General features: G+C 42.9%; 1 protein-coding gene across 13 annotated transcripts in view; it reads left to right on the top strand.

Moving 5' to 3' along the window:
- The window catches only part of LOC129822087 (pleckstrin homology-like domain family B member 1), an 82,613-nt gene extending 63,693 nt beyond the window's left edge, over window positions 1–18,920 (top strand). For 5 of the 13 annotated variants that reach the window (XM_055880002.1, XM_055880000.1, XM_055879997.1 and 2 more), the window contains 16 exons: window positions 2,159–2,314; window positions 3,852–3,962; window positions 4,392–4,481; window positions 5,978–6,097; window positions 6,751–6,909; window positions 7,323–7,463; window positions 9,568–9,684; window positions 10,477–10,579; window positions 11,741–12,035; window positions 13,505–13,595; window positions 13,875–14,021; window positions 14,147–14,366; window positions 15,177–15,262; window positions 15,461–15,490; window positions 16,197–16,235; window positions 16,765–18,920. In XM_055880002.1, the coding sequence (XP_055735977.1) occupies window positions 2,159–2,314; window positions 3,852–3,962; window positions 4,392–4,481; window positions 5,978–6,097; window positions 6,751–6,909; window positions 7,323–7,463; window positions 9,568–9,684; window positions 10,477–10,579; window positions 11,741–12,035; window positions 13,505–13,595; window positions 13,875–14,021; window positions 14,147–14,366; window positions 15,177–15,262; window positions 15,461–15,490; window positions 16,197–16,235; window positions 16,765–16,905 (2,046 nt within the window). In that variant the 3' untranslated portion in view covers window positions 16,906–18,920. The remainder of the gene's footprint in view (window positions 1–2,158; window positions 2,315–3,851; window positions 3,963–4,391; window positions 4,482–5,977; window positions 6,098–6,750; window positions 6,910–7,322; window positions 7,464–9,567; window positions 9,685–10,476; window positions 10,580–11,740; window positions 12,036–13,504; window positions 13,596–13,874; window positions 14,022–14,146; window positions 14,367–15,176; window positions 15,263–15,460; window positions 15,491–16,196; window positions 16,236–16,764) is intronic. The other 8 variants (XM_055880008.1, XM_055880006.1, XM_055880001.1 and 5 more) reach the window with 7 other exon arrangements.
- Window positions 18,921–18,923: the final 3 nt, after the last annotated feature.

The following is an 18,923-nucleotide window of genomic DNA, read 5'->3' as shown; positions in this document are numbered from 1 at the left end:
AGATTATGGGTAGGTTTCCTGGACACAGATTAATCCTAGACCTGGACTAGAAAGTATGCTCAATGGAGATTCTACATGGACTAGACTAGGCTTAATCTGTGTCCGGGAAACCTGCCTTTAATGTTTATGCCAGATGCCAGTCGGTGATTGCTGCATAGTAGGCAAAACACTATCTTGGTATCATAAGACCTGGTGCATACCTCTTCAGATACTGTTACTGGGACCTTTACCCCTTTAGCCGGGACCTGTTTCACTCTGCACGTATGAAAATCCTGTCTTGTGCCCCTCGCCTACGTGCTAATGCCACAAGCTGCTGGAATTTCCCCTCTCCTCTCTCCGCCACAACGATGTGCTATGCCTCTGAGCAAACAGAATGAGTGTCCAAATGGCTCCTAATGACTTTGGGGCGAGGTGCTGCATTGTGGTGATTTCTGGGTCGTATGTGCATTGCACGCGTTTCACACAGGAGTGTGTGTGCTGTCTGTCTGGTTGGTACAGTCTCTGCATCTGGAAGCATCCCTCTCTTCTTGATTTGTGATGGCTTATAACCCCTTAATAACTGCTTACTAATCTATTAATGTAGACACTTTCCACTCCCTGTCCTACTCTCTTTTCATATCTTTCCTCTGAATGGAAATGGGTTTGTTTTGTGTCTGAATAATATTTTATATCGTCAGCTCTCTGAAAAGTCAGTCCATAGAAAATGTATCTTAAATAGTTAAAATGTATCAGCCAATTACATTTTGCATGTTAGCTCTATTCACTTTGCTGTCCTATCCACGTAGAGTAGCATGACATATTGGCTGACTGACCTGATAGAACAATTGCTATACAATTTCCCTTCGTTACAGGACAGAAAGCAGATATAATACATTTTGTATACTTCTACATTTGCAAATGCCGCCTTGTACGTCTCATTGGGTCATGTTCATTAGGCAGCGAATGGAGGAAAATGGACTGAAACGGGGGGGTCCACCTGGACAAAAATAAACAAAACATTTTCCGTTGCGTACACTGATGAACACGACCCTGATTTGCTGTAGACATTCTTCAGAAGTGCGACAGAGGCCCTTGAGTGGCCTGCTCTCCAAACACAGAGGGCCTGAAGATGTCAGTGTTGACATGAGCCTTCACTCGTCAACGTCAGTAACGCTCCGATTAACTGACAGCAAGGGCAGGCCCTCGTCTTTCCCCCTGCAAAGCATACGTCCTCACATCTCTGTGTGGGTTTTTTCGGCTTATGGTAAAGAATCAAAGCCATTCAGTTGGGTTCTCGCATGCAAATCAGCTATAAAATCCAGTATAGAAGATAGTACTGTATAAGTACTTTAGTATTACTACAGTAAAAGCACAGTATTACCTTTTGTAACATATAGATAGATAGTGCAGCAGAGAAGACTGCTTGTCACCATTCAATCAACCTACTGGGCTATAAAATCTTCCAACCAATTATATTCGCATGAGGCAGTTTCCTCAAGATATGCATGTAATATTGATTGCTGTGTTGTTGCTGCTGTATACCACAACATTTTCATAATGTTATGGTGCTTCTCCATTGGTGGCATAGTTAAGAACCTAGGATACAATGAAGAGAGAGTCTAATGGCAAAGTTAACCCAAATAAAATAATATTCAAATCTATCAACGCATGATCAACGTAGTCATAGTGATAAACAGAACTCCACCAATCGTTAGATAGAACCTCCATGCAGTTTACTCTGCATCTTAAAGGACTCAGCACAAGGACTTGAAGCACATTCATTCCGTGGCCTACCGCCCTTGGTTGTGCTGGCTTGGCTTGGGCCTTGACCGCCGTGGCTGAGGAGCATGGTCATTGGAGAGAGTCAAGGGGGAGGAGGGGGCTGGCCTGACCCTGTGGTGACCTTGTGGGGTGTGGTGGGGCTGTCTGTCTCTTGGGGTTGGTAGTTGTTGGTACTTTAGAACCCTTTTCACACTATCGTGCCAACCCATACCAGACTGCTGGCTCGGGTATTTTCTAAACACATTGTGCTTTCTATGATGAATGCGTGAACAGGCAGGCCAAATACAGCTCGGCTCGGCTTGGCTTGGCTCAGCAGTGTGAAAACTGTATATTATAGGAGGCTGAGGCCTGGTGTGGTTGTGACCCATTGTGATGGGCTCTGTGTGGGGTTCGACAGGAGGGCGAGACCCTGGAGTCAGAGACAAAGCAGTTTGAGGACCTGGAGTTCCAGCAGCTGGAGAGGGAAAGCAGCCTGGAGGAGGAGAGGGAGACCATCAGTCAGCAGCTGCTGCAGGAGAGGGCCGAGTACCACACCAGCGTGGCCAAGAGGAAGGTAATGGACTGGACCACAATGGCTGCTCCTATCTATTCTGGCAACCCTTCATCATATCTGGAGCTGTGAATATGAATGTCTGTCAGAGAAACTAGCTCATTTCTGATGATGGCCAAATGCCTTTACAGGTTGAGTGTAAATAGTATGATCATTCACATCAAGAATGGTGTTGGTGGGGATACCTGACAAAGACATGATACATGATCACTGCTTTGTTTTGAGTGTAGTGTACACTACCATTTGGGGTCACTTAGAAATATCCTTGTTTTCCATGAAAACATACATGAAATTGGAGTTGCAAAATGAATAGGAAATATAGTCAAGACGTTGACAAGGTTATAAATAATGACTTTTAATTGAAAAAATAATTGTGTTCTTCAAACTTTGCTTTCGTCAAAGAATCCTCCATTTGCAGCAATTACAGCCTTGCAGATCTTTGGCATTCTAGTTGTCAATTTGTTGAGGTAATCTGAAGAGATTTCACCCTATGCTTCCAATTGGATTGGCTTGATGGGCACTTCTTACGTAGCATATGGTCAAGCTGCTCCCACAACAGCTCAATAAGGTTGAGATCCGGTGACTCCATTATAGACAGAATACCAGCTGACTGCTTCTTCCCTAAATAGTTATTGCATAGTTTGGAGCTGTGCTTTGGGTCATTGTCCTGTTGTAGGAGGAAATTGGCTCCAATTAAGCTTCGTCCACAGGGTAAGGCATGGCGTTGCAAAATGGAGTGACAGCCTTCCTTCTTCAAAATCCCTTTTACCCTGTACAAATCTCCCACTTTATTACCACCAAAGCATCCCCACACCATCACATTGCCTCCACCATGCTTGACAGACGGCGTCAAGCACTCCTCCAGCATCTTTTCATTTTTTTCTGCGTCTCACGAATTTTCTTCTTTGTGATCCGAACACCTCAAACTTAGATTTGTCTGTCCATAACACTTTTTTGCAATCTTCCTCTGTCCAGTGTCTGCATTCTTTTGCCCATCTTAATCTTTTTTTTGTTGGCCAGTCTGAGATATGGCTTTTTCTTTGCAACTCTGCCTAGAAGGCCAGCATCCCGGAGTCACCTCTTCACTGTTGATGTTGAAACTGATGTTTTGCGGGTACTATTTAATGAAGCTGCCAGTTGAGGACTTGTGAGGCATCTGTTTCTCAAACTAGACAATCTAATGTACTTGTCCTCTTGCTCAGTTGTGCACCGGACATGGATTAGCTAACACAACGTGTCATTGGAACACAGGAGTGATGGTTGCTGATAATGGGCCTCTGTACGCCTATGTAGATATTCCATAAAGAATTTGCAGTTTCCTGCTACAATAGTCATTTACAACATTAACAATGTCTACACTGTATTTCTGATCAATTTGATGTTATTTTAATGGACAAAAAAATGCTTTTCTTTCAAAAACAAGGCCATTTCTAAGTGACCCCAAACTTTTGAATGGAAGTGTATATTTTCTCAATTTAAAGTCATCTTGTTGAGTACCCCTTTAATTCATCAATAACTCTTTAAACATGTTGTCTTCCAGGACAAGGTGGCAGCTCTGGAAGGCCAGGCCAGTCAGCTGGGACAGCAGGCGTCTCAGGAGTGTGACAGGCTGGCTAAGGACAGGAACCTTACCCTGCAGATGCTCCATAAGGTAACATTACAATACAGTCTATATCTGGCCCAGCAGCCACTACAATCTACACATTGTTGGTTATTACTCTGTTTTTTGTAATTGTACAGGTGATTCCCATGGAACACCTTTGAAAATGACTATAATTACAATCTAATCATTATCACTCTCTGGTCTTGCTTGACAATGTGAGAATCGCACACAAAGTCATTACCAAATGAAGGGCAATGTTCCATGCCAGCCGCCTCAGATCAAGTCTATTAATTAAGAGCTTGTTGGCGTTTTTCCCATTTGTCAACATTTCACTTTCAATCTCGACGTATGTGCTGTGCTGCCTTGTCCCCTGCTTTTCTGCAAGTGGCACATTATCTAATTTGGTAAAGAAACTATGGCAATCCGTAATCAGGACAGAGTCCGATACTTATGTGTTCTGGTGTCTCTGTGTTCTAGGAGAAAGAGAGACTATCGGCCCTGGAGAAGAGGTACCTCAGCCTTACTGGAGGAAGGTCTTTCCCTAAGAGTTCCAGCACCATGAAAGAGGTGGGGGGGTTTATCTTACGCTCTTTCAGGGGTCACACCGACAGGGTTATCTACCATGACGCAGATATATGAACGGACCTCCACTCTGATCACTTGTCTAAAGCCACACTCCTTCATTTGTGTATAGTGGCAAAGACTAACAAAGACCACCACTGAAGATGTTAACAATGGAGAAAATGACCTCCATTACATTTTCATATGCAAATAGTAGGCTTAGGATACTAGATTTCTATGATACATCTGTTGTTCTCAATTCATTATTTCAAGTTACACAATTACAGACTGTGGCTTTAAGGGTAATTTTATGGTTTTCATAGTTGAGATGGTAGAATGTTTAACTGGTGAATAGGACTTCAGGTTGATACCTCTCTCTCTGTTTTTACATGCGGTGTAGGTCTAGTGTGTGCTTGTTCTACCACTGGTGTGCCAGAGTAACCATTTATTTCCTGTGATTAACACAATGTGGTGTCCGCTTGTGAAGTATGGCCTTATTTACATTGCGTTCGGATAGTTAGATGCAGCTGATCACATCAGTAAGACTGGTTTGATCTGATAATTCAGATCCGACTGACATTTTTGGGATTGGAAACATCTGCAATTTGATGATGGATTGTACATATCTCAACTCAGGCCAGCGAGATACTGAATCCGTGGGCTGTGTCGTTTAGTCTGAAAACATGAACCGATTAGTCTGGTGCTAAACTCTCGTCCAATTCTAACATATCCTATCAACCTCCATTCTTATGCATTTAGCCCACGCTCATTACATGAGATGCCTATCCCTTTCATTGTTGAATTGGATATAATGGACTTAGACCACTGTAAACTAGGCCTATTAAACTAAATATAACTCATACAAGGGCACTCAATGTGCAGTAACACCTATGTTTGACCCTTTTGTGATTGACAGTTATTATCCCAATACTGTATTGACACTTGTGTAGTTCAGAGGGACATAAACAGTAACTGTACACTACAGCAACTGGAGCTGAAACCAGTGTCCCTGACTTCCTGTTGAAACAGGAAGTGCTCCATATCAGCGAGATTGACCTTTTAGAGGACTCCCATTCCCAGCATCCTCTCTGCCGACCCGCTGCTTTCTATTTAAGCTCCTCCTCTCAGTTATACCCAGGGGGCAGCCGGACAGAGGTAACCAGACTAACTGTCAGTGCAACTGTTCCTGCATGACACCTGAGCTCACTGGGAAATTACAGGGTAGAGAGATGCTGTGCTCATTATTTATTCCATTCATATAGTTGTTCATGTTTTTCACACAAACGTATTTGTTTTATGTTTTAAAAACACAAGATAAAGCAGCAGCTTGTCTTAGGTGGTTGTAAAGTGTACATATATTATATGCCTGTGTGTGCACATGCACCTTTTTGAAATGGGTGCACATCCGTGTGTGTATGAGTATGCATATTATGAAAAGGACGTGTCATGGAGAGAGCTCATGGCCTCTTGTCCTGTTTGGTTTGCGTTGCGTTGGCTCTCAGGAGTACATGAAGCTCTCGGATGTCTATAGGATGTATGAGAGAGATTGCCATGACACCCAACTCACCACCTCTGCTCAGCACGGCCTCTCGCTCATCCTAGACGCAGCTGTCCCCTGCGAGGTACCATTGCTCTCTCTTTCTATCACTCTCTCCATCACTTTCTATCTCTCTCTCTGTCTCTGTCTCACTCTATTCTCTCCTTATCACTCCATCTTTTCATTCTTTACCTGTTGCTCTTCCCTCTAGCTGTCATCTTGTAGGTAGCTTACTGTACTTACATACTGGTGTATTGGCTTTCTGCTAGATGGCCCTGTCCTTGTTATAATCAGCTCAACTAACCTCTGCATTACTAATTTGAGAATGAGAATTTTGAGGATAATGGTACCAGACCTGGATGAAATGCTGTACATTTGTCATATACATTCAAATACTTGCCAGTATTTTTTAAGTGAGCTTGATTTAGCTTGGAGCTTGCACTTTTGGAACTAGTTCATTGGTTCCATTGTACCAGGCAAACTGAATCAAACACAGCTCAAGTATTTGACATACTGTATGTATTTGACCCAGGTCTGGATGGTACAATGGGTTGATATTATTGAAAGACTATCCATATGAGGGTCAGGTTTACTGACATGTATTTCACATGCTGTACTTGTAGCTTCTGTTTTCCTCCCTGTTGACGTGTGTCCTTCTCTGCCTGTGTTTCTCTATCTTTCCCTATTTGCCCTTTGACATCCTGTCTGCCTGTTTATATGTGGCTCCTTGAATGAAAGGAGTATTTGACTGTGGGCCAGTTAACTCAGATCTTTGGGATGCCGAAGGTCGAGTCCTCCCCTACCTCTCCTCTCCGGCCCCTCCAGTCAGGAGCGGGAGACCCTGCCTTCTCCTGCCTCTCCATTCCTCACGGTTCCTCCCTCTCTCTCTCTGTTGAGGTGTGTGTCTGGTCTCTCTCTATTCCTTCTCACCCATCTCTCCTCCACCTCTCGTTTCTGTGAAGGTGCCCGAATGACCCCTCTACCCCAGTGGACAAAGCTAGTTGAAATGACATCAAACCACCAGTTTACAACCATGTTTGTAGTTGTTTGTAAACTGGTTGTATTGATGTCATTCATTTCAACAGGTTTTTTCCATTGAGAGACCTATATGTCAGCATTTGCTGATGTTTCAAGAAGATGAACATTAACACACACAAAACATAACATTTAGAAAACTACCAGATCCTCTTATTTGCTCATTAATGCTTTGTTTTCTTATTTCTCTTCCTCCTCCACTCCCTTGCTCTGTCCATCCTGTCCTTTGCCTCTCGGCTGCCTCTTACTGTGGACTCTTAACTGCGGCCCTCCAGTACCAGCCTGAGCGCAGTAGGCCTCAAATCCCCACTCTTGATTTAGAGCAGTGGTACCAGGAGGTGATGGCTGCTGGGGAGAGCAGCCATCTCTGCCCCCCTCTCCCAGCTAAATTGCTCTTCCCTCGCAGGCCTATGCAGGTAATTCTCAGAGGTGCTGCCTTCTCCTCCTCTTTTCTATTCCTCCCCATGTTTTACTCTTCCATTGTTTCTGTTCTGTCTTCATGTTCTCACTTTTGATGAAAATGCCTTTTCAAGTGCAGTGTGCTTTGTTGATTGAGCTAATTGTTCATCGATGGTCTGCCTGGACTTGCTGCCACTCATGCATTTAGTTTTCCCTTTTTCTTTAGTTAGATTTTTTTAAGCATCTTCTACGTGCTTTATGGTAATATTCACTTACTTTTTGAAAATCTTCCTCTGATTTGTCATCCCAAGGGTCCCAGCTATAACATGTAGTGTCGTTTTGTTAGATAAAATCCTTCTTTATATCCCAAAAGGTCTGTTTAGTTGGCGCCATCGATTTTGAGTAATCCACTCATTCAACATGCAGAGAAAGGAATCCGAATATCTACCCCTAAACTTTGTTTCAAACAAGTCAAAATATGTTTCTATTAACTCCTCAGATACCCTAAAATGTAATCAAACTATAATATTTCTTACAGAAAGAAGTATGTTCAATAGGAAACCAATTTTAGCAGGTGTGTAATGTCTACATGCGCGCACAAACACGAATTTCCAAGACTGTGTCCTTCTGCTCAAACGGATATTTCTTATTTGTTTTTGAAGTTACAAGCCTGAAACATTGAACATAGACTGCTGACACCCTGTGGAAGCCATAGGAATTGCATCCAGGGAGCTAATTCTCAATATGACCTTTCTCTTGCATATCTAAGAGGATGGTCTCTCAAAAAAATACATTTCCTGTTGGTTTTTCTTTGGATTTTCTCCTACCATATCTATTGTGTTAACATTTCTACAAACTTCAGTGTTTTCTTTCCAATGGTACCAATTATATGCATTTCCTGGCTTCAGGGCCTGAACTACAGACAGTTTACTTTGGGAACGTCATTCTGACAGGAAGTGGAGAAAAAAGGGGCCTAGCCCTAAAGATGTCATTACATTTGCACCTGAATATGAAATCTTCAAAAATTATTATTTATAATGTGCATTGTATTCTATTTACTGCTAGGCTATACTACAGTACATACAAGCATAGCCATAGGGTTGGGGTCAATTCCAAGTACTTGAAATATTAATTGACCCCAACCTGGGTATAGCTTAGACTGCAATACATTTCTGAAGATTTAAAGGCACAATGAAAAGCCATAAGACCTCATGCTGTGAGGCCGTGGGACAAACCACCTGACGGTTGTGGTTACAACAGGGTGTGTGTCTTCACACTGGCATCTGCAAGTAAAGCACTTTGACACTGATTCTGTCATTACACCTGTGGGAGGAATCAAAGGATCACCAATACAAGGGATGTTGTGTCAAGGCTGTGGGTAACTGGTGAAAGGAGTCAGGCGCAGGAGAGCTGAGATGCGTGGACAAGGTATTTAATACAAGATAACACCAGTATAAACACAATACTATGGTGCGGGAACAATACCGGTATCACGAAATAAACGGACGTAATAACAAAACCCGGCAACAAAATACCAGCTGTCAGTAACAGCCTGAACAATAGAACAAACACACACACAAACATGGGGGAAACCACAGGGTTAAATAATGAACATGTAATGGGGGAATTGAAACCAGGTGTGTAGAAAACAAAGACAAAACAAATGGAAAGTGGAAAGTGGATTGACGATGGCTAGAAGGCCAGTGACGTCGACCGCCGCACACCGCCCGAACAAGGAGAGGGACCGAAGTCGTGACATGTTGTTGGTGCTGCCATAATAATCACTGTCTCTGTCTGTCTGATATCTCAGTAGTAGCTGTAGTGATTTAAAGTACACTCACCAAAAGTAGGCTGCTTTAACATTTCAAAGATATCAATCAATGTCAATATGTTGGTTGAATTGAAATGCCTTTGAAACGCTGAAAAAGCCACTTTTTTTTGTATTTGTACCCTACTCTACTTCTCATAGCATCTCCCACCAGACTAGTTTTGAGTAAGCATCACAGTTTATATTCCTCATTCCATTTAATGTAATACATGTTTTACTATGTGCGGGGTAACCTCGAACAATTAGTTTACTGTGTTTGATAGCTGATCCTGGTCCGTCTTCACTCCTCCCAGGTGTTCCGCTCCAAGCTGGACAGTGATGCTGGACAGACGGTACATCAACCCAAAGCAGGCTCCGGATCCCACCTGCAGTGCGGAGCTGCCACACTGGGACGCAACACAACCTCCAAGGTAAACCTCATCACCTCCGCTCCATCTCTATTGGTTGGCTAGTAGGCTCCTCAGCGGATCATGTAGTAATCAACTATTATTATCATTTGAGGTTTATGTAAGATTCATTTGAATAGCACACATTTGCAGCTAAAAGCCGAATTGCAGCCTACACAAGCCTACAACCAAATTAAAATACTACATAGAATGTACTGGTTAAAATACTAAATAGAATGTACTGGTGTAGGAGGGAGGTCACGTTTGTGGCTGGATTTTGTAGCTCGTGTAGATCTCTTCTGAGGCAGCCATTTGCTGTAATCTTGCAATCTAGCTAGCTTCATCATAAAAGTTTGTGGTAAGTTTCTATGAGGAAGACTAAAGTACATAATGCCCTTTATACACAATCAATCTGAATGTAGTGTATGTATCCTGCTCAGGTCACATGGTGATTGATTTGACCTAGCATATGGTTACATACTGGTAAACAACAGCAGGTTATGTGTTGTGTGTTACATGATAGTATCAGATGACATTTGATAGTATTAGATGACATTGTTCACAAGCCCGAGAGTTTAAATGCATAGCATATGATGGTTTATATACTGTCCCATTCACTGGTTATCTTATTGGCTCTTGGCCTTGCCTGCCAGTCAATGACGACCACATTGGAAATAAATATTTTTGTGTAAACCTTGATGCCTTGTCATTTGTGTACTTCCATTGCATTGATATGTTGCTGTATATGTTTTTCATTGTTAATTGAATTTAATTAATCAATCAATCAATCACTCTCCTGCTTTTGTGTCCTTCTAGAGGCCGCTGATGGTTCCCAACAGTACCGGAAGTTTGCCACGGAACTTGGCTGCCACCATGCAGGACATAGAGACCAAGAGAGCGCTAGCCTTACAGCAGAAAGGTAACCGTCTTTTGGGGGTTTACACCAGGCTACTCTGTCCCATGTTCTGGTCTGAGGCGAGAGTTTCAGCAGTAAACATCAACATGGAATATGTATAGTTATAATGTGTTTAAGATGGTCCTCTCCAAGATTTGTCTGTCATTTTCAAGATTTCCTGTCATGCTTCAGAGAAACCACACCCCGTCCCTGTCTCCATCACCCCACTTCCCCCTCACCCAGTCTCTGCTTCCACGGTTACGACCCCTCCCTCGCTTACCTCCTCTAGCTCGGATTTAACCACCATGTTGTCCTCCTGTCTGTCACTCTGTCCTTCTGTCCCTCCATCCAACCATCCCTCTCTCCATTACTGTCCTCCACTCTCCATGTCACAGAGTCCTCCTTGCCTTCCACGTCTGAGTCTCCCTGCTCCACCATGGACAATCCCACAGACCGACAGATAGACAGACAGACCTCTGAGCCTGGGAGTGGGTTTGGTCTCATGTTAATTTCCTAAAAGTCTGACGTTCGTCTCATATAAACTCTCCATCCTTCTTTTTCTCCATGTTCTTGTCTGTCTCCATCCTCCTGCTGAGAATCAACAATGCATGCGTTTGGTAGAAGCAGTGCTTTTCATCTGTCGGGCCACCTTTGTTCCTCTTCAACTTTGCGCCTGTTTTTAAAAGGAGGTATCTGTCAGTTATATGATGGATAGCGAGCATGGGTTTGAACTTGAAGGTGACTTCCTTGGGTTACTGGATCATTTTGTATTAGTATTTCTGCTGCTAATGTACTTAGGAGGCTTTGGTGATGAGGAAACGTGTTGCCGGTTGAATTGTGCTTGGGCTTTTGATAATACCGAGCACATACTATACATGTTGTATGTTTGACGTATGTGTGGGGCCTGGTTTCATCTGTCGCTGACCTGTGGTGTCTACATTACATGGACTCACAGGCAATCTTTAGGTATTCTCTTTTCATAGCTGGGTGACGCTGATCATCAGGACCTTTTTCTTGGCAAGTGGATGTGAGTGTGTTTGAGTTGGTTAGTGGGTGAGTCTGCATGCTGAGGGCGTTGCCATGCACCCTGGAACTGTCATCACGGGACATAATGGGGTATCCCTGGACGTGATGAAACCACCCCCCAGATCAGCTGTGACTTCCTCCCTCTCCCTCCACCCCCAGGCCACCAGGTGATCGAGGAGCAGCGTCGTCGATTGGCTGAGCTGAAGCAGCGGGCTGCAGTGGAGGCCCAGTGCCAGTGGGATGCGCTCCACGGCTCTCAGACCCACCTCAGCACCCAGTATGCGCCTTCCCATGCCCACGGACCTCCCATGGTGCACCACTCCATCCTGCACCACCAGCCGCCGCCGGCGGGCGAGCAGCCGTACGACACACTGAGTCTGGAGAGCTCTGACAGCATGGACACCAGCGTCTCCACCGGCAACAACTCGGCCTGCTCCCCCGACAACATGTCCAGGTCAGAGAAACGTACACACACACACACCCACACGCATATCCTCGAACACACACACACTTCACCGACAACATGTCCAGGTCAGAGCGAGGAACACTCAGCTTTACCTGACACAAAGTACACACAAATACTGACTAATTTATGCCAAGGAATCTCCAATAAGTAACCACAGGGGTCAAGCTGTGTCTTGTATCCGCACATTATTCATTATTGTCTGTCTAATAGTGACAAAAGAAGCCTATGTGTCTGCTCAGCTGTTGTCAGTATTCTGGTGGATATTTAATGTATGCTACTGAGCCGAACCAAACCAGGTTGTTTGTCCTGAACTGGTCTGCTGGAACCAAACCAGGTTGTTTGTCCTGAACTGGTCTGCTGGAACCAAACCAGGTTGTCTGTCCTAAGATGGTCTGCTGGAACCATGCTGAAAAGGACGATGTGTAAAGTATCCAAGCCAGCACAGTTTGGTTTCAGTCAGCACGATAGTGTGAAAAATCTATATTTCTCTAAATCCAGTTCAAACATTCTACAACTTAGAATTCAATTGTGAACAGGTCGTCTTTGTGACAGAGAAAGGCACTCCCAGTCCGTACAGAACTCGTCAAGTTTGTTGTCGTGCATGAATTATCACCGGCCATAATGAGGCCTACAAAAATGTCAACAGGGAAACACTCTTCCATTAACACATGAGTGACTTCTGAAATATAGTCAAATGACTAGTTAAATATAGTCTTAAGACTAGTGAAAGACACTCTGCACAGATAAAGAGGGGTTTCCCTGAGCCAGTTGATATGAAAGGTAGGGTGTGTGTGTTAGGTCACACAGATTAGGCAGATGTGACCATCCCCTTTTGGATCTGGTGAAAGCACAGCTGTTTCTCCACTTTAAACAGGTAATCAAATATTGCATGTAATTATCAGGCCCAAGCACTCATTAGGGTTGTGTTCAGTAGGCAGGAAATTGAGAGAGAAAAAACTGTCCGAAAAGGGGCGGTTACTATCTGGACATGTCCAATGAGAAACAGTCATTTGTCTTCTGTTGCAAAACGTGTTAGAATGTTGACCTTCACATGCCTTAATGAACACAACCTTGCACTCACTGTCCACTAGGCACCACCTGGCCGTACGGGACATTTCCAGTGTATACGAGCATTGGACCTCTAAACAGTTATAGACATGTCATGACCCATTTTATAACTGTCTGTGATAGTTCATAACTGTTTGTGGTAGTTAGTGTCCACATGGTAATTTACTGTTTTTATGACCAGTGATGACAGGTGTTTTTAGGACTTACTTACTTAATCCTCTTCGTTCCTATGTAAAAAGCTTGCCGATCTTTATACATTTTGGGTGTGGTTTTCCATGACGGGTCACAGTTTTAGGACTTAAAAGTATTCATACTCTGTTACCCATAAATATATTGAATGATGGATGTCATTGGTAGTTGAGATGTAACTCTGACTGTCTGGTTTGCAGTGCCAGTGGGATGGACGCGCTGAAGATCGAGGAGATGGAGAAGATGCTGAAGGAAGCCCACCTAGAGAAGGCCAGGCTCATAGAATCCAGAGTAAGACACCACCTCACACACCATGTCTAGCTTCCTATCAGATCCCATACTAACGTCTTACTTCAGTGTTTATAGCCAGAAGAGGACTGGCCATCCCTCCGAGCCTGGTTTCTCTCTAGGTTTCTTCCCAGGTCCCTGCCTTCTAGGGAGTTTTTCCTAGCCACTCTTCTTCTACCTCTGCATTGCTTTCTCTTTGGGGTTTTAGGCTGGGTATCTGTGAAGCACTTTGTGACAACTGCTTATGTAAAAAGGGCTTTATGTTCATGATCTTCTCTCCAGGAGCGTGAGAGCCATGCCCGTAGGCAGATGCTGGAGGAGGAGAGGAGGCGGCGCGAGGAGGCAGAGAAGAGGCTTCAGGAGGAGACGGTGCACAGGCAGCAGCTGGTGGACAAGGAGGTGAAGATGAGAAGCAAGAACTTCTCCCAGGTGAGCCTCAGGCCCGACAACAACCTACAAAATAATATGCAGTTTGAGATGTGTCTCTCTGATCCTCTGTTAGTCGTACAGGCTTTCGAAAGACTGGTTACACGTCTGTTTCCTCCTTTCCTCAGGCCCGTCCTATGACTCGTTACCTGCCCATCCGCAAGGAGGAGTTTGACCTGCGCTCCCACATCGAGTCATCCGGCCACAACGTGGAGACCTCTCACCACGTGATCCTCACAGACAAGATGTGCAAGGGTTACCTGGTCAAGATGGGCGGCAAGATCAAGTCGTGGAAGAAACGCTGGTTTGTCTTCGACCGCCTCAAAAGGACCTTCTCCTATTACGTTGGTAAGGAAAATGCTGCCATTTATATACAAACATATTTGTGTACTCTTATTGCTCTGATCGAGCCAACGGGAGATACAGTACATGGCATATTCATACCCCTTGACCTCAATGTAGACCATATTTATGAAAGGTGGTGTAAATGAGATCGGTGGAGATTAACATTAGGATACACAAGGGTAATGCACATGTGTGGTTAGCGGTTTGGTAGCAGGCATAAAGCATAAAGTTACCCCCTGTTCCTCTTGTGTTTTTGCAGTGGTTGATGAAATAAGCTGCAATATTGTACCGTAAGAATGTAGAAATCAGGGACTCTGTTCAATCTGTAATGCTTCAGCGTTACAGATCCTGCAATATAGATTAAAAGTAATTTCCGATTGAGTCAACATGCAGCGTTTACTATGAATGCAGTCTCCACTAAAGGGGGGGAATATTGCCTTTAAATTCCAATCACGCTGTAAAGCTGAATTTCTGCGAGGAGGATTGAATAGAGCCCCAAGTCTAAAATACAATAGTCAGACACTGCAACCTATTTAAAACTAAAAGGAAGCTGTGTTCTCTACAAAGAAATTACTTGAAATATACATATATTTTTTGGCTGCAATATTATTCAAATGGACATGATGATACAGTATGTTCCTTTTATGACACTGGCTTAGGAAATACTGTTGGAGCTCAATAATAGAATTGTTATAAACAATGAAAAGGATTGTCCTTATCTACAAAAATTCCATGACTCTCTCTCCCTCTGTCATCAAAGAAACTGTACTGTAGGAATCGAAAATAATAATGTGATGTTTATCTCCTCTACAGACAAGCACGAGACCAAACTGAAAGGAGTCATCTACTTCCAGGCCATTGAAGAGGTCTACTACGATCACTTGCGTATCGCCACGAAGGTACTTTCCGTGTTATCTACCCAACAATCGGAAAACAATCTTTATGCAGAACACAATGAAATCCTCTTTTAATCACTTTTTCTTTTTACGCTTTCACTGTACTGATTAAATATTTATCTTGAAGCTCTTTTGTTTTATACACATTTTGCTTCTTCTACGCTCTTCTCACTCTTTTTCTTTGACTGGCTGGTTTCACAGAAAGGATTTTTCAACCTCAATTTGGCCAATGTATGTATCACTTTTTGTCTGTGAGCTCACAGACCCACCCATTGCTTGTTCTCTGCCCTCCTTACCCCAGTGTGTGTGTTTGGTTGTTTGTTTACACAGTGTTCAGATAGAAATATGTCATGTAGAATAGATAGGATTGTCTGTCATGTAGAATAAGGATGTGTCAGCTCTACATATTCCATTGCTTTCTGCAACTTTCAGTTGAATACCCACCAGGGGCGTAATCATGCATGATTAATACAAAAAAAGACAGCCATTACAGAACAGTGCATCTCTGGATCCTCACATTTCACCCCCTTGGTTTCATATTTGTCTGAAGTGCCTGCATTGGAGTTGTTTGCCAAAGCAAGCCTTTTTAGTGATAATTCACTTGTCTGTTCCTCTGTGGAATTGGTTGTGTTTGAATCTGTCCCTTCAATTGAAACAGACTAAATAAGGGTCCAGGTGTGTGTTTGCGTGTGTGCGTATCAGTGTTGTATTTCACATACTGTATATAGCTTATGAACTCCTAAGAAGTGCATGTGTGCAACTGTAAAATATGTGCATTAGGCACATGCGTTTTATGGTTTGTGTGTGTGTGTGTGTGTGTGTGTGTGTGTGTGTGTGTGTGTGTGTGTGTGTGTGTGTGTGTGTGTGTGTGTGTGTGTGTGTGTGTGTACTGTCCTGCTGTATTTCTTGTATCCTGTTTTGACTCTGTCTCCTTCAGCACTTTTCTGAGCTCCTGCCTCCTCAGTTTCGAAGAGAGGTGTGTGTGCCTGCCACGCCCTGATTAACTGTGTGTTGTGGGTAAATACGTGGTAGCGCAGCGTAGTGCTCACTTTTCTTTTCACATGTTCAAAAGACAGAAGTGTGACTCGGCCTAGGAGAAGCCCCACTGTCCGGCAACAAGACAATCAGTTGAAAGAAATCTAGATGGGCAAATGTGTAGCAACTAACTCTTGCCTGTGGTTTTTGGGTTGTCGTTTATGATATTTGATTATTGTAGCGCACCCATTATACTAACCATCATGACCAAATAATTTTGGAAAAATATGTAGGGACAGAGCATGATATTGGTTATTTTAGTTGAATCAGAGACAATATCCGAGGGTAGCACGTAGAAAAAACTCTCCGCCCACATTCTGCATTCGATCTAGCCTCCAATGATCCCCAAAAAGGATATGGGTAGCTTCTGCACTTTCACACCCCTTAACATCGAGTGCTAAATCAGAGTCATTAAATGATACGTCAGCTCCATATTACTGACCTTTGACCTTTCTCTCCTCCAATCCCAGAGCCCCAATCCCTCGTTGACCTTCTGTGTGAAGACTCATGACAGACTCTACTACATGGTGGCCCCTGCCCCGGAGGCCATGAGGATATGGATGGATGTTATAGTAACCGGAGCCGAGGGCTACACGCAGTTCATGAACTAATAGGGGAGACTTGCGTACGTTGACATAAGGAGACTGTTTCGGCAGGAACACTTCAATAGATTCAGGCCTTTCCTTCTAGCGCCTCTCCCAATGTTGGGAAATTGCCTTTTTATTTTGTTACGTTCATTATATCTATTTTTAAATCTCACATCTCTCACTTTACAATAGACATTTTTTCTCCACTGGTTTTTCTACTTGCTTCTGCCCACTGATTAAAAAAGGGAGCCCTGGACGAGAGACACACACACACTGTATATAACCAAAACGACATAACTGTCTTTCTGCTCAAAAGCCTTTCTATATTGCCAAATGGAGATCTTGTTTTAGTTACAGGCTCTTGTGTGAGAGCTATTTTGTGTATCAGTAAATGTCTTTGATAGTTTTTTTTTCACACACTATATGGAATATTGCCAAATGACATAACAATAGTTTCAAACAGATGGTCGTTTTTATGGAATGTTTCAAATAGAACACAAAGGCATTTCCCCAAATCTACTTAAGTTTATCAGTGAGCGAAAGATGTAATCATTTAAGAAATGCTTAAAAGAAATTCTATTGAAAATGTTGGAGAATAAATCGAATTTAAAATCAGTAAGACCATGACACAACACACCAACTCAGGAGTCCATACTTAATTTGAGTTCCCGTCACAGATGAAACTAGATCTTGATCCATCTCTGTGATCTTACTCTACTGCTGAACTAGATTCCACTGTGTCCGTCTTGTCTTTTGCAACTCCTAAAGACACACACACAGTCTGTTTGCCAAGTCCTGATAACTTGATCTTATGATAACTCGACCCCTTACGTAAACAGCCATTCCATCACTGCCAGCCTACAACACCAGGAGCTCTAGGGACTACATAAATGAGACAACAGTACATGTCATTATAATAATGATAATCATGCTGTGCCTTGATGTGTCATAATACTCCTAGTCTGTAACTGTTGATCGTGCTGTTCTACAATCTTTGTTAACAGTATCAGAATTCAACAGACTTGCATGGGGAAGGGAGAGGGGAGTCTGACTGCTGTTTTGATGCAGCAATACACAAGTACATGTGAAGAGTAACCTCCCCTGAATTCCAAATCAAGTTCAAGCCCCCACTACATCCTATGTTCTTGTGTAGATCTGAGAGGATTGGATTGGTAAACAGGTGGTTGCTCCATACTGCTCTCTGATACGCCAGGTGGAATTGTCGCAATATAATATTGCTTACACTTATCCAATTCTTTCAGATCTCCACAAGTGCACAGGGTATATGGTCTTGTCAGACTCAGGGTGCGTTTCAGCTTTAATAGAACGTCATGATCTGGTAACTTGACCTAATCATTGTAATGGACTCAGACAGGCTACACGATCACAACAACATTTATCACCATCTGAATATCTTTTTAAAGAAGACTATGCTGTGATTTTGAACATGTAAACCTGAGTGTAAACCTGAGAGTTCAGGTTGATTGAGAAGCATTGTGAAATGTAGTTATTTTTTTTTATTTATGGCTAACCTGCCTGAGATACAGTGGTACTGTAAACCATGTCACTGTCAAGTAGAGGAAAAGAGACTAGTGAGAAAAGACCTTAATATATTTTCCCATTTATATTTTTCCCAGGTGCAACCAAATATTCAGCATTGGTCAGAGGTATATCAAAGTGTTATAAAAAATAAAAACTTTTATACTGTAAAAAGATGCCTGTATGAAAATGTAATTTACTCATCATTCAACCTGTATTGTATAAAAAGCAATTTACTTGTTTTTGTCATTTCAAAAGAATGGTCAGAATACACTTCAGTTTTATGGGTTCTGTATTCATTGATACAGTATACCATACTTAAAAAAACATTCATGGGGTCATACAACTGTCTACACTCCCTCAACACTGTGTAGAACATCTCACACACTCGCACAGTCTTCAGACTATATTATGTTGACGGTACACTGTTTCATACGGCACTTTCATGTATGGATTATATGATTATTGTCAGATCTATTAAAACAGAAATGTTACTGTGAGTC

This window comes from Salvelinus fontinalis, chromosome 24 (assembly GCF_029448725.1).
Source record: "Salvelinus fontinalis isolate EN_2023a chromosome 24, ASM2944872v1, whole genome shotgun sequence".
In the NCBI taxonomy this organism is placed as follows: Eukaryota; Metazoa; Chordata; class Actinopteri; order Salmoniformes; family Salmonidae; genus Salvelinus; species Salvelinus fontinalis.
The sequence above is the reverse complement of the archived record's forward strand: the minus strand, read 5'-3'. Positions and strand labels throughout refer to the sequence as shown.